The sequence below is a fragment of the Hippopotamus amphibius genome, chromosome 2 (genome assembly GCF_030028045.1).
Source record: "Hippopotamus amphibius kiboko isolate mHipAmp2 chromosome 2, mHipAmp2.hap2, whole genome shotgun sequence".
NCBI lineage: Eukaryota > Metazoa > Chordata > Mammalia > Artiodactyla > Hippopotamidae > Hippopotamus > Hippopotamus amphibius.
The window spans coordinates 7266600-7281268 of NC_080187.1; the positions used below are offsets into that span (position 1 = coordinate 7266600).

Genomic DNA, 14669 nt, shown 5'->3' on the forward strand with positions numbered 1-14669 from the left:
ATGGCCGGCTCGCCAACCGCCTTGCGGGGAGGGCCCCGGGAGCGCGGCCGCCATGCTTTTGCGGGGCGGTCCCCACCTGTCATCTTCGTGCGTGGCTCTGACCCTATCCCTAGGACTGTTAGAAGACATTCCGCTGTCAACATGGTTGTGTGTTGCCACCACTCTGAGAGCAGCGCTCAAGGACACCAGAAGGACTGAGAGGGGCGCACACCACTGCTTCCAACAGTTTGGACGGCTTATGGACGTGGGAGAGGGCGAGCTGGACGGCAGCCTCCGTCTTGTTCCTCTTCTGGGGTTCCGCCACCTCGCGGCGTCCCCAACCGCTAACTGCGCCCCGCTTCTGCCCGCGGCCCCGCCCCGCGCTCGCGGCTAGCCGCCCTGACCGGCAGCTGGCTCGAGGCCCCCCCCCAGGAGGCCGCCTCCCCCAGGCCGCCCGCCCGGCCCGGTGGGTGGCCGCGGGGCCGCCTCTGCCGGTCGTGATTCGACGACCTTGGCCCGGAGGCTCTAGCGGGGACCCACCCCCGGCGGCGGCGGCGCGGACTTCGCCCAGCGCGGGGAACGGAGCGGAAGGTGTGTCCGCCGACGGGCCGCAGAGATGTTGGCCTTCGCTGCCAGGACCATGGTGAGTGGGGCCGGGAAGCCGGCCTGGCGGGCCCTGGACCGGGCGGGCGGGCTGCGGACTCGGGCCAGCCCGAGTGGGGAAAACCGGCCGTCGAGGCGCCGCGGCGCCGCGGTCGCCGTCCAGCCCGATCAGCGGCTGCTGGGGCGGGGTCGCCAGGTGGGCTAACCCCGTTGGGCGGAGGAGACTGAGGCTCAAGGTCAGAGGCTAGATCGAACCCACACTCTGTGGCGCTAAATTCCAACGACCCGGGAAAGACAGTGAGGACCCTGGCTTCGGGCACCACCTCCACCCTTAGACCCGGAGCCAAGGAGCGGAGAGACCAGGAGTGTCCCCTCATGGTGGTTCTCTGACTCACACACCTGTGGCACGCTCAGCCTGAGCCATTTCTTCCCCGGCCAGAACCAATTCTCCAACCCCATCCAGTTGGTCACCTTCCCCGGGCTTATCAAATGGCCCCTGGGGAATTGTGTGTGGCCAGAGACATTCCAGTTGAAGGCATCAAGCGGGGCTGCTCAGAAAGTCCTCAGAATTGGCAGAAGGCAGCAGGTGGCAACCCCATGCCCTCCCTCTCCACCAGTTCCTCCCCTAACTTGAGTAACATCTACACGTGCCCCACCCCCAATCTTCCCCCAGGGCAGCTTGCAGCAGGTGGTGCTGCTATCCAGATTGGGATTCCTTTCTTCTGGACTCCAAACATATCTGTTTGTGTCTCCCTCTGCTTGTGCCAAGAAGGGTGTTCTGACACTGCCAGGCCCAGAGGGCTGAGGTACCCCTCCAGTTGCCCTGAAGCTTTTCCAGATATTCCAGGACCTCAGAGCTCCACCTCATCCTTGCCACTGCCACCTGAGCTGTGTTCCCATCCTACAGATGGCCTCTAGGTCATCCTCCAGGACCTGCTAGGTCACATGATCACTTTACTGCCAGGAAAACCGAGGCAAGGAGAGACTTGGCCAGCATCCCCTGGATCTGGGTGACCCAAATCTGGACCAATCCCAAAGCCAACATTCTTTGGTTCATCTTTTGTTTGTTTTATATTTTTTGGCCATACCGCTTGGCATGTGGGATCTTAGTTCCCTGACCAGGAATCGAACTCGCACCCATTGCATTGAAAGAGCAAAGTCTTAACCACTGGACTATCAGGGAAATACCTCTTTGGTTTATTTTTAATGCCCAAAGTTCTCTACTCGTAATCCCCAGCTGAATGAGCCACAGCTCAAGAGAACCAGGCTTTGGTGGAAGGGTGGCCCAGAAGGGCTCCAAGAGTCTTAGAGGGAAATGTCCACTTACTGCCCCTTCCCAGTGTCTGCTCCTTTGCACCAACCCCAATTTTCAGGACTGTATTCAGGGTTGCGGTGTAACCTCAGCAGCCAAGCAGTTTCTGTCTTCCAGCCAAGTTTTCCCTCATCAAACAGACCTATGCAGATTCCGACAGGTGGAGTTTTAGTATCTTTTGGCCTGCCTCCCTGGCACTGGGTCCATCCAGGGAAGAAAGGGAAAAGTTCTCCAGGTTTCCTTTACTCCAGTGCACACCACCAGCCCTCTCACCTACTCCCCACTCCTCCACTTCTGGAAGCCCAGGAGGATGGAACAGCTGCTCCTGCGACAGCCGTAACCCCAGATGCCACCATGGCCGCTGTAGCCATCGCCACAGCCCCCTCTGCCTCCCCCCTAAACCTTGGCTCTTGTCTTCTCTTTCCAGCCCGGGCAAGTGGCTGCCTCTTGCTAGGTTCTGCTCACCCACTTGGTAGCACAGTTAGGCTTAGAGATCCAGCCCAAGGCAGACAGACAGGGCTCAGAACCTCAGTCCTGCCATGGAGGACGGGCAGCAGAAAGAGAAGGTATGAAATGGAGCCTCTGCCGCTTGCCTGCCCACTGCTGCCAGCAGCCTCAGACCTTCCTGTCTCTCCTTCTGTCCGCCTCCAGAGTCTCCAGACTCTCCCTCTCTGTCAGCTCTCACCCTCCTTGCCAGGCCACTCAGCTCTCTCTTGGCACAGCACTGCCCCCATGCTACCCCTATCCCTACCCGCAGACAGGAGAAAGCCCGAGACCTCGCCCTCACCCAAAGGTACTGTCCTCATCTGGCCCTATCTGATTTTCTCTTTTTCCCTCCTATTTCTCAACTTGGTAAGGGTGGGACAAAAGGAGATGGGCACCTCCGGGAGGGAATAGTCACCTCACCGCTGGCTGGCTCATCGTCCCAGGGTGAGTAAGGCGGGGTCCTGTGCATCCAGTACGAGAGGTCCCTCTGAGCTCTGCCCACCCCCAATAGGAGCCATTCATCCTGACTTGGTGCCTCGGAGCCCTGCCGAGATCAGTGGCCACTCCCCACCCCACCCCCACTTGTAACTCCAGGCCCCTAAGAGGTGGGGACACCTACAGCTCGAGGGCTGGGAAACCAGGGCAGGCACCACCCAGGAGGCCGTCTCTGACCCCAGAAATGGGCACATAAGTGCCCAGGGCTTCAGCTTTGGGACTGACAGCTTCCCAGAGCCCCCGAGAGAACGAGCAGGATGTTCTGCTGCCTGCAGGTGAAGCCCCTGGGCTTCCTCAAGCGCCCCTCCTTGACGACGGTTTCCAGTCGCTTTAAGATGCACCAGGACTCGCTACCCCGGCTGCCTGTGCCCCCGCTCCAGCAGACCCTGGACCATTATCTCAAGGCGCTGCAGCCCATCGTGAGCGAGGAGGAGTGGGCCCAAACCAAGCAGCTGGTGGAAGAGTTTCAGACGGCAGGGGGCGTAGGGGAGCGCCTGCAGAAGGGGCTGGAGCGCAGGGCCAGGAAGATGGAGAACTGGGTGAGTGAGAAGGCCGGGGGCACACCAGTCCCCTTGGCTTGCACGGAGGGAACAGGAACCCCCCCCACCCCGAGACCCTGGGTCATTGTGCGCATCCCTCCTGTGGCCTGTTGATGGCTGCACACCCCAGATTTTCTAATACGGGCTGCTCTGGTGCATCCATGAGCACTTACTCTGTGCCTGGCACCAGGCAGGGTGCTGGGTGAGCAAGGACACCGTCAACGGCCTGTTGGAGCTGACATTCACGTAGGGCAGGAAGAGGACACACACAACTGGACGAGGTCACATCAGGCAGTGAAGTTCTATAGAAATAAAAAGGACGACATGAGAGTGAGGGCGGAGAGCAGTACCATCTTCATTCTGAAAGGGCAGGGAGGGCAGGGAAGAGGCGGTGTTGGGTCTGAGACAGACAGAGGGAACAGCATGGGCAAAGGTGGCAACCGCTGGCGGGTTCGGGGACAGAGGCTAGAGTGGAGTGCAAGGGTAGGGCAGGAGCCCCAGGAGAAGGCACTTGGACTTGAGCTCAGTGGGAAGGGGCCGCAGGATGAATGTGTTGACAGTGACTGACTGTCCTGGTTCTGTCTCAGTCTGTCACAAAGGCATCTTCAGTGTGTGCAGACGGGTGTGTGCTGCTGCCCCGGGCACTTGTCTCTGTGCATCTTACACCTCAACGTGAAGTTAGAGAGGGCTGCCCTGCTGCTGGGAGGGAAGCGAGGATGGGAAATGGAGCCCAGTGGGGAGGCAGGCCGGCGGAGGATGGGCAGTCATTTGGTCCAGGCTGTGTTTTGGTGTCAGTGGCGCTTGCTGATGGGGGTGGGGGTCGGACAGTCTTGGCCTAAAGCAGCTGTGTCGGGGACGGGGAGGAGGATCTGTTGAGAGAGGGATGAATGAGGGAGAAGCAGGTGTGCGGGAGAGAACCCGAGCCGGGTCCGGCCCCATGAAGTGAGGGGCTGAGAGGGAGCAGGTGGCAGGGTGGGGGCTGCGCATAGGAGGTAGGAGTCCTCAGCGGGCGGCCAGCACAGATGAGCCTTGGCCGGTCAGGGCCTTGGACTCTGGAATCAGGACATTAGCACGTCTGGGGGCTGGTAGTTTTCCAACTTTGTTTAGCCCAGAGCTACTACGTTAAACAGAATCTTCTGGCTGAAGAGATGGGGGCACCACCCCTTCTCCACTCACAGGGCCCTCAAGGGGCTCCACCACTGCCCAGCAGCTTCTCACGGAGGGAACGCCCCAGCGGTAGGATCTCCCCTGGCTCCCGAGCTCAGGTCAGAGGCTCTGAGATCCCTGGTGGGATGAGGGCTCCTGGCTAAAGGGCAGCCCAGTCCGGCTGTCCTCAAGGGGAAGGAGTGTCTGTCTGCCCCTCCCTGATCTACACATGAGGAAACTAAGGCCCAGAGAGAGAGATCCAAATCCCAGAGCCACACAGCAGCTCTCAAGGAGGCTCCAAGTTAGACAGGAGGGTCTGACTGATCGGGGGCCGTGTCTCCAGGTGGCGGGTCGGCAGACAGCAGTTGCTCACTGGCCTGCTCTGCAACCCGGGCATGTTGCCTCCTTCACCCCTTGCCAGGGGCCCAAGGCCAGCAGTTCCCCAAGGGGAGTCTGCGTGGTGAAGAGGCACATCCTGGTGCTGTCTAAGATGGGATGGGGAAGCACAGTGGGGGCCTGGGTCTCCAGGGATTGAGAGACCTGCCACAAAGAGGCATACTGGGCCTGGGCTTGGGGGACTATGTCGTGGGGGGGATGTTGCTGTCCGCACATACGTTTCAAGGGTGACAGTCAGCTGGGAGTCTGCACAGCCCCAAGACAGGAGCCTCTGCAACATGTCCACAGCTAGTCCCCAGAGATACACTGCTTACCTGCTAGAAATACCCTGTCCTGGGCAGAGGATGGCCAGCCCAGTAGAGACGCAGCATGTGTCACCTACAGCTTGTCACTAGTGCAGTGATTTGTCCTTACCTTGAGATCAAGGTGTGGGTGTCCATTCCCTAGTGTGATAGCAACAAAACTGAGGCCACAGGACCAGGGTCCCTGAGGGCTCCTCTGCACCCTGGGTGCCTGCCTCCCTGGAGAATGCCCACCTGAGATGGACAAAAACTCATTCATCAGACTTCCTTTTTATATAGCTTTCTCTTTTTTCCTGTCTATCAGACATACGTTATTTCTAAAAGTATTAAAATCATTGACCTGAAATGTGTAAGGGAAGGAAAAACGATGGATATTCCGGCCTCTGTTCTCCCCCCACCCCAGGTTTGCTGCCAGTCTTTGTTCTTGGCAGTGTTGCCTGGTTTCCCTTGCTCATGTTGATTGGCTCCATCTAAAGGGAAGATGCTGGGATGCCGCTGGGTTTAAGCAGCTGGGCGGGTTCTGGATCTGAACATTCACTTGGAGAACCTGTGCTCCCTAGAAGGAGCAGAGGGCGCCCAGCCAGGTCCGCTGGCCGTGGTGGGGAAGGGGCAACCTGGTCCCCGCCCACCCCTCCTCACAGGCTCTGGTCCTTCCCCTAGCTATCCGACTGGTGGCTGAAAACAGCCTATCTGCAGTACCGCCAGCCCCTGGCCATCTGCTCCAGCCCTGGTGTGGCACTGCCCAGGCAGGGCTTCGTGGACCGGCAGGGCCAGCTCCGGTGAGTGGCCAGGGCGGGCGCGGGGCGCGGGGCTTTCTGTGGGAGGTCACAGGGGCCCCAGCCCTGTTCGTTATCTTTCATCCCCACAGACAGCCTTAGCAGGTAGGGAAACTGAGGCTCAGAGCCATGCAGGGAGCTGCCCAAGATCACTTTTCAGGATTGGCTGACCCAGACGAGGAGCAGGATCTTCCAGGCTCCAAAGCGTCATAATTGTTGACCACCAACTGAAGACTAGGTTCCCTCCCTCCCCCCAGTTCTGGCAGTTCACCCCTCCTTCCCGCTCTCCTCAGCTGGCCACAGGGGTGACCTTTGTACACACTCCCCTTTTCCACATTCGGCCATGTCACTTTGCCCTGGCCTCTGTGCCAGTCCTCCCAGGGATAAAAATACTAGTGATGGGGATCTCCTGCCCAAGAACTAGCCACTCACGGCCATCACTGCTTCTCTTAAAGGGACCAGGGCACCCCAGGAAGGGCCAGGGGTTCAGGCCCAGGAACTCTAGCCAGTGGTCCCCATGTTGGGGGCCAGGAGCACCCCCGGGTGTCAGGCATGGTTGATACGGCCCAGACAGTCCAGGGAGGAAGGGCAGGTTGAGCGAGCTGGCCTGGGGGACACAGAGTCCCAGAAACAGGAAGGGATCTAGGAGAGGGGACACCCCAAGCCGCTGCCTTCCCATTCACCCTTCCTTCCCCTTCCCCGGCAGCCCTAGGTCCTTCCATAACCGATTCTTCAGAGCCGGGTGACAGCCTCCCAGCCTCCAGGCTGTGGATGAGGGCCTCTGGCCATCTGGGGTGGCATCACAGGGCGCTGACTCACAGTCCCGCCATAATCGTGCTGCTGTTCATTAGCACCTGTGCCCTGCCAGGCGCTCAGCCAGCACAGCTCCCTAATCCCTCTCCCTAGAGGTTACGCAGGCTGGACTGGAACACAAGTTCTGCACTTGAACTCCTTCGGGCTCTCTGTAAACAGTGAGAGGAGTAGAGCAAGAGGTCACATCCCTGGACTAGCCTGCTCCCATCACCCAGGTGTCCCTGACCCAGGGGCTTCCTTTTGGGTGTCAACACAGCCTTCTGATCTCTAACTGGTCCCTCCAGGTTCGCTGCCAAGTTAATCGAGGGTGTTTTGGATTTCAAGGCCATGATTGATAAGTGAGTGACGCCGCCCCCCACCCTGTCTCCTCCCACCGTGACTGCCTAATTACCACAGTCACTTCAGCTGGCTCGGCCCTACCCCCAGGCCAGAGCCCCTTCCCCACCCCCGGCTGGGTGCTGAGCCTGCCAGAGCTTGGTCGCTTTCACTTCCTGTTGACCTAGCCTCCTTTGGGGATGGGGAGACAGAGCATGGGGACTGGGACACATGGGTCCTCTGCTCCAGCTGCCATGACCTCCTCCTGCTGATCCTATCCCAAGAGACCCCTGGAATTGGCGTCCCAGCCAAAGGGGACCCCTGGGGTTGACTTGCTGCTTCATCTTCCCTGTGGCAAACTGAAGCCCAGAAAGGGGCAGGGAGTTTCCAGGGTGACTCATGAGCAGGGTGGACTGCAGGCCTCCTGACCCGGTAGAGCTCTGACAGGCCCCCCCCCCGCCCCCCCCCCCCGTCACGCTGAGGGGGTAGGGGGGACACAAAGGGGCCCAGCATGGCTCGTGTGAGCCCCAGTGCCTGACAGAGCGCGCAGCCATCCCCAGCAGCTCCCTGCGGGGCCCGCCCTCCTCCCTGTGCCTCTGCGCCTGCAGTGAGACCCTGCCCATGGAGTACCTGGGGGGAAGGCCACTGTGCATGAACCAGTACTACCAGATCCTGTCCTCCTGCCGCATACCGGGCCCAAAGCAGGATTCAGTCACCAACTTCAGCAAGACCAAGAAGCCGCCCATGCACATCACCGTGGTGCACAACTACCAGGTGGGTGCCCCCACCCCTGCAGCCTTAGCCCCCACAGGGTTGCGGGGAGGAGAGGGGTGCGGCCAAGAGTCAGCTTCCCCAACACACTTACCCATGTGTCCCTGGAACAGGCAGGCCCTGGGCCTCTCTCTCCACTGGGTGTCCAGCCAGGCCCCAGCCTGGGTGAGTCCAGGAAGGGATATGGGCCTGACCAGCCTGGGGAGAGCAGTGCAGGGACCTCCTCCCCTCTCCTCCCCTTCGGCCTGACGCCGTCCCCTCAGCTGGGCTGGGAGGTAACTGCTGCCCGTCTGAGACTCCCATGAACCCCCTTCTCTCCACCTGCCTGTGCCCGGACAGTTTTTTGAACTGGATGTGTACCACAGCGATGGGACGCCCCTGACCTCGGATCAGATCTTTATGCAGCTGGAGAAGATCTGGAACTCGTCGCTGCAAACCAACAAAGAGCCCGTGGGCATCCTCACCTCCAACCACCGCAACTCCTGGGCCAAGGCATACAGCACCCTCATCAAAGGTACCCCCAGAGGGGAAGGCCCACACCAGGCCCCGGGCAGCCACGTGTCTCACTCAGATTCCTCTCAACTCAGAGCCGGTGTTGGCCCCATTCCACAGAATAGGAAACTGCAGCTCAGTTAGGTTGTTAGTTTATTCTTTCTATTAAGTAGCAAGCAGCAGTGAGAATCCAAGTCCTCTGGCTCAGGAGCCCACCCCCACGTGCCCTCCGCATCCCAGAGGATTGGTCAGGGGCGCCCCCAGAGTCAGCCCCCATGTTGGATCCCCCACTACCTTACTGGTCTCAGTGTGACCCGGGCTTCTGTTTCCTCTTTTCTGAAGTGGGTCAGGTGTCAGGCCCTGCCTCACGGGGTGCTGTGGGGCTGCAGGGCCCTGTTAAGGGAAGCTCCAGAGGCCTCCCCAGGCCAGGCCCCACCCCTACACACGCACACACACACGTCTCCACAGACAAGGTGAACCGGGAGTCAGTGCGCTCCATCCAGAAGAGCATCTTTACCGTATGCCTGGACGCACCCACACCTCGGGTCTCGGAAGACATGTACCGCAGCCAGGTGGCTGGCCAGATGCTGCACGGGGGTGGCGGCAAGCTCAACAGTGGCAACCGCTGGTTTGACAAGACGCTACAGGTGAGGACCCACCAGGGCCAGGACTCCCGCCCCAGACATGCGTCCAGGGCTGGGCCACTGTCACCCAGGGACTTCCTGCCCCTCCCCTGGAGCCGGTGTCCCTGGCTTCCCAGCTTGTAAAGGAGTGGGGACGCGGCTGTAATTAGCGGCAGTCAGCCTGTCATTACCAGGCCTGGCCCAGTAACCCCTGTCACCCCCCCAACACATCCATCAGCAGGTCAGAGAGAGCCTGGGATGTGGGGCCAGGCAGAGCGGCACAGTCTTGGTCATGACTTTCCCTCTGTACCTGTAAAATGGAGTGGTGGTAGGACTCCCGGGAAGGATAATTGTGAGGACTTGGAAAGGTCTGTTTAACACAGGAGGTGCTTAGCGTGACCTGGGACAGGTGTTCCAAGGCCCCTGCTGAGTGTAAGTTATTAGGAATGACAGTAATAGGTCAGCAGAACCCCTTAAGATGGTGCTGAGAGGCCCTACCCATGGGACCCAACCCGAGAGTGGCTTCAGGGACCCGGGGCTGTCAGGGGTCCCCATTCCCCTCTACAGTTCATCGTGGCAGAAGATGGCTCCTTTGGGCTCGTTTATGAGCATGCAGCAGCAGAGGGACCCCCCATCGTCGCCCTTGTGGACCACGTCATTGAGTTCACGTGAGTGTGGTCCCCCTGCCCTCCAGCCCGTTGTCCGGCTCCTGATGACAGGTGACACAGAGGCGACAGACTAGCTTTCAAAGGAGGAATGGTGTTCTCTCTTATACCGGGAATCTCTTTCTTCAGAGGAAGCCAGAAGAGGGCTTGGGTTTTAGAGTTGATCAAACCTGGGTTTGAATTCTGGCTCTGCCACGTCTCAGCTTTGTGACCTTGGACAAGTCCCTTCGCCTCTTCCGTTTTGCCATTTAAAAGCCGAAATGAAGGCAGTTTTCAGAAGAACAAACCCAAGAGCCTCCCTGGGCTGGTCCCTTCCAGCTTCGGGGACCCATCCTCCCCATCCTAATCCCAGGGATGAACCCAGGCTCCTGAGGCCCCCGGCAGGAGGCTGAGACTCCCATGTCCTGTGCAGGAAGAAGCCCGAGCTCGTGCGGTCTCCCATGGTGCCTCTGCCCATGCCCAAGAAGCTGCGGTTCAACATCACCCCCGAGATCAAGAGTGACATTGAGAAGGCCAAGCAGAATCTCAGCATGTGAGTGCTGGGGGCCGGGTGGGCAGGGCCGGGCCCCTCCAGCCACAGCAAGAGCCAGCTCTGCCGTTGTGCCCGTCTGGTTCTGCCCTCGGCCCCTCCTTGGCGTTGACCAAGGCTGCCAGGTGCCTGCTCCTCACCCACCTCCTTGTGCCCCCAGCATGATCCAGGACCTGGACATCACGGTGTTAGTGTTCCACCACTTTGGAAAGGACTTTCCCAAGTCGGAGAAGCTGAGCCCAGATGCCTTCATCCAGATGGCACTACAGCTGGCCTACTACAGGTGTGCCCGCCCCCCATGAATGAGGGATAAAGCCTGGGGGGGGGGGGCGGGGAGCTGCCAGGGGTGTGCTCAGCCCATCTCCCACCCAGGATCTACGGGCAGGCGTGCGCCACCTACGAAAGCGCCTCTCTGCGCATGTTTCACCTGGGCCGTACCGACACCATCCGCTCGGCCTCCATGGACTCACTGACCTTCGTCAAGGCCATGGATGACCCTGATGTGACGGTGAGAGGTCCAGGGCAAGGGTGGGAGAGCTAGATTTGAGCCTTCTCCGTTCCTCCTCATTTTGTCAACACGCATTGAGCGCCTACTTTATTCCAGTCCGGTGGTGGACTCTGGGCATCTAGTGGAAGATGGAGCCGTGAATTTATCAGCACGGAGCTTTCTGGCAGCTGAAGGGGAAAGGGAACGTCAGTGGACCCTTGAACAACGCAGGGGTTAGGGCATTACACAGTTGAAAGTACACATGTAACTTCATAGTCAGCTCTCTATCCGTATTTCTGCATCCGCAGGCTCAACTCACCACAGTCATGTCACTGTCGAATTTATTGAAAAAAATCCACGTACAAGTGGACCCGCATAGTTCAAACCTGAGTTGTTCAAGGGTCAGTCAGCAGCAGTGAGCTCTTACCCTGTGTCAGGCCTTGGCTGGGAACTGGCCAGAGAGATGGTAGCTCCAGGTCCTTCCCTCAGGGAGCTCAGTATCTCGGGTGGGAAGTAGGCCACGGAAGAGGGTGGCCGGAACAGGATGCTTCAGCTCCCTCTCCCCCTCCCCGGCCTAGGAGCACCAGAAGGTGGAGCTGCTGCGGAAGGCCGTGCAGGCCCACCGAGCCTACACCGACCGGGTGAGCGGGCCCCTCCCGTCCCTGCTTGCTTGACCCTGGGCATTTCCCACCAGCCTGTCCACCTGCCTGTCCATCCCTGCAAATGGACTGCTCCCCTTAGCATCAGGAACCCTCCCCTAAGGCTTGGGGCATTTGGCACAAAGCTGAATATCCCCATTTTACAGTTGGAAAAACCAAGGCAAGGCCCAGTGACTGCCCGGGTTGGCCTGTGACTCTTGTGTCATACTCTCCCCGATGCCCCTGGAGCCCAGGATGCTGAGGGTGTGCTGAGGTCCCTGCCCTCTGACAGCTTGGGCTGCAGTCATGGGGTGGAGGTCTGGTTCCCATCCTGGCCCTGAGTGCCTGTACGTGCCAGGCTTTGCCCGTGTCACACGCAGACGTCTATTTAGATCTCACTGCTGCCCTGCAAAGGGAGTTTAGTGACTGTCCCTATTTCACAGATGAAGACTCTGAGGCTCCAAGATGGAAGTGACCTGCCAAGGTTCCACAGCCAGAATGGGGCCAGGCCATCCAGCTGCAGTCCTATGCTGTTAGGCTGCACTTTCTTGCCTCCCTGGGCGGGTCCCTAGGCCTCAGTTTCCCCACCTGTGAAGTGAGGGCTCTCTGGCCTGGCTGCTCTGGTCTCACGGGTCTGAAGTGCCAGGAAATGGAAGAGGCGCTGCTGCCCCAGGCTCATGAGGAGCCTGCCGCCCCTGCTCCTGACAGCTCCCCTCCCGCAGGCCATCCGTGGGGAGGCCATTGACCGGCACCTGCTGGGCCTGAAGTTGCAGGCCATCGAAGACCTGGTGAGCATGCCCGACATCTTCATGGACACCTCCTACGCCATCGCCATGCACTTCAACCTCTCCACCAGCCAGGTGAGCCACCGCCCTAGGTGCCCTGGGGTGGGATGGAACAGAAGCCACTGGAAACTGGAGCTGGACAGAGACTGCACTGAGTGGAGCCGAGGTCCAGAACACTGTCCCTTGGTGGTGATGTGGCCCACGCAGTCCTGGAGAAGGAGCTGGGGTCAGGGGGCTTCGCTGCAGCTCAGGCAGGCTGAGGAGTCAGGACACCCTCCCCAACCCGGCTTCATTCATTCACTGATCCGATGCTAGGAAACGTCTGATTCATGCCAGCCTGTGTTGGGCACCGGGATTCGGCAGGGACAGACCACCGTCCCTGCCCTCAGGGGCTCACAGTCCAGGCAGGAAGTACAGGGAGTGAGACAGCCCCCTAGGCATGTCAGGGAAGTCTCTGTAGAGAGGTGACACCAGAACTGCATCCCAAAAGATGAGAGGGAGTAAGCTGTCCACTGGAGACGCTGGGCGTCTCTGCCAGAACACAGTGGGAGCCGCCGTGGGGCTGGGATGAGAGCCTTGGTCTTGTGCCATCCTCAGGTTCCCGCCAAGACAGACTGTGTCATGTGCTTTGGGCCCGTAGTCCCAGATGGCTATGGTGTCTGCTATAACCCCATGGAGGCGCACATCAACTTCTCCGTGTCGGCCTACAACAGCTGTGCGGAGACCAACGCGGTCCACCTGGCGCACTACCTGGAGAAGGCGCTCCTGGACATGCGCACTCTGCTGCAGAGCCACCCCCGGGCCAAGCTCTGAGCCCTGCCGCGCGGGCCTCTGCCGCTGCCACAGCCAAGCCGCTCGGGCTGGGCCGCCCTCCCAGCTTCACTCCTTCGCTCCCCCTCCCTCTGGCCCCCGCACACCTGACCGAGTCAGGGGTGGCATCCCCCAGTGGAGCCTTCAGGGCTGAGCCGAGTGCCTTCCACGGGTCCTCACCAGCACCCAGGCTGAGTCCAGAAGCTGAGCAGGAGATCAGCCCAGGGGCCCAGCATCTCACCGCCGCGGCCTCCTCCTGGGAAAGGAACCAGCCGAGCCCATCCCTTGTCAGGGTGGGGACTGGGAAGTCCCTTTCCCACTAGCTCAGCCCCGTTCCTGCCATGTGCATGGCCAGGCAGGGGTCTGTACCCTGATCCCTAAGCTCCCAGGGACCTAGAGACAGGATTACCTGGAGCTGGGGGCCTCTAGGCCTCCCCAGGGCTGAGGGGCCAGGGCGTGAGGTGTGCTGGTGGAGGGGAAGCCCACCCTGTGTCCCAGCACCGGCCCCCGTGGCTCCGCGCTCTTCTGGATGAGGCGGGTCACAGGGCCCAGCTCTCTTGCTTCCACGCAGCTTGATTCCTGAATCACGTCCTGGTTGTATAATGGTAACGTGAGGCAGTTAATAAAGAGGAAATTTGTTGGGAAAGAGTTGTTTCAGCTGAGAAGTCAGGCAGGGTGGGGCAGAGGCCCGGCTTTGCCTTCCTCCAGCTTTCCCTGCGTCTGGGTGGTGGTGTCCAAGCAGCCAGTGGGCCCAAGGGTAGGGCTCCCGGAGGAGCCGAGCTCTCAGGCTTGAGTTGGGAAGCCAAGAGCCAGCTCGGCCCTCAGGACTCTGGGCCAGGACAGCATCAGACCCAGGCCTGCGTTCTTCACAGATGCCTCCCACCGACCCGTGACTTGGGCCTCTGCAGTCCCATGGGCTGTGGGTGTACCCGGGGAGCTGTCCCTGGACCCTCGAGTCTGGTTACCTGGGCAGTGTGGCTGACACCCAGGGCCCAAGGCCCCATCTGCTAACCTGCACTGAGCCCAGCTGGATTGCTGGCTGAGCGGCTGTGCTGACCCCAGCCCTAGCCACTGCTTGGGGCCACCGGGCACCAGATCACACAGTCACCCAGTCAGAACCTTCTATCTGTCTCTAACCCCGTGCACCTGGTACAGGCAGGGTGTCCTGCCAAAGTCAGCTGGGCTGCTTGTGGAGAGCCCTAAGGAAGACACATGTGAAGCCCCAGAGGAAGATGCCAAGGGTGGGAGAGGCTCTCCAGCCTGTGGGTGAGGTGCTTCGTGGCCTGGCTGACCTGCAACAGTCACTGAGGGAGGGGGGTTCTGCAGGTGTCTGTGTTTTCAGATGAGGGAACAGGCTCAGGGAGCGCATGCCACATGCCCAAAGCCCCAGGGAGCAAGGAGGGGAGCCCAGGCCATGTGGGGAGTGGGTGTTGCCTGAGGCCTGGCCGCTCCTCGGGACCTCAGCAAGGCCGGCAGGATGGGGTATTGCCAGGGAAGGGGTGCACGGGGGCCCCTCCAGGGACCTCAGGCAGGACGACCTGAAGAGAATCCCACCGTGACAGCTCAGAGGCCTTGCTCTGCAGCTGAGGAGTGGGGCTGGCCCCTGGTGTCCCCAGGCTGGGTTTCAGGAAGCAGGCCCACAGCGGGAGCTGCGTGTGTGCTGTGTGAGCCGCACCAGGGTGGGGCCGCACAGACCCAGCCGGGGCA

At 60.4% G+C, this 14669-nt stretch overlaps 1 protein-coding gene across 5 annotated transcripts; it reads left to right on the forward strand.

The window, feature by feature from the left end:
• Positions 1-46: 46 nt before the first annotated feature.
• Positions 47-13604, forward strand: CRAT (carnitine O-acetyltransferase). Of its 5 annotated transcripts, none has more exons than XR_009051495.1 (15): positions 47-622; positions 3151-3414; positions 5919-6037; positions 7132-7185; positions 7771-7936; positions 8273-8447; positions 8894-9072; positions 9616-9716; positions 10126-10245; positions 10403-10525; positions 10615-10750; positions 11308-11370; positions 11811-11851; positions 12090-12227; positions 12750-12884. XR_009051495.1 is itself a non-coding variant. In XM_057723957.1 (15 exons), exons 2-15 carry the CDS (start codon positions 2434-2436, stop codon positions 12963-12965), a joined length of 1881 nt encoding a protein of 626 aa, XP_057579940.1. In that variant the 5' UTR covers positions 47-622; positions 2322-2433; the 3' UTR covers positions 12966-13604. The 5 variants fall into 5 exon arrangements, 4 of the variants coding, with proteins under 4 accessions (XP_057579940.1, XP_057579939.1, XP_057579941.1 ...); XM_057723957.1 differs by lacking the exon at positions 11811-11851 and adding an exon at positions 2322-2460 and having other exon boundaries at positions 12750-13604; XM_057723956.1 differs by lacking the exon at positions 11811-11851 and having other exon boundaries at positions 12750-13604.
• Positions 13605-14669: the final 1065 nt, after the last annotated feature.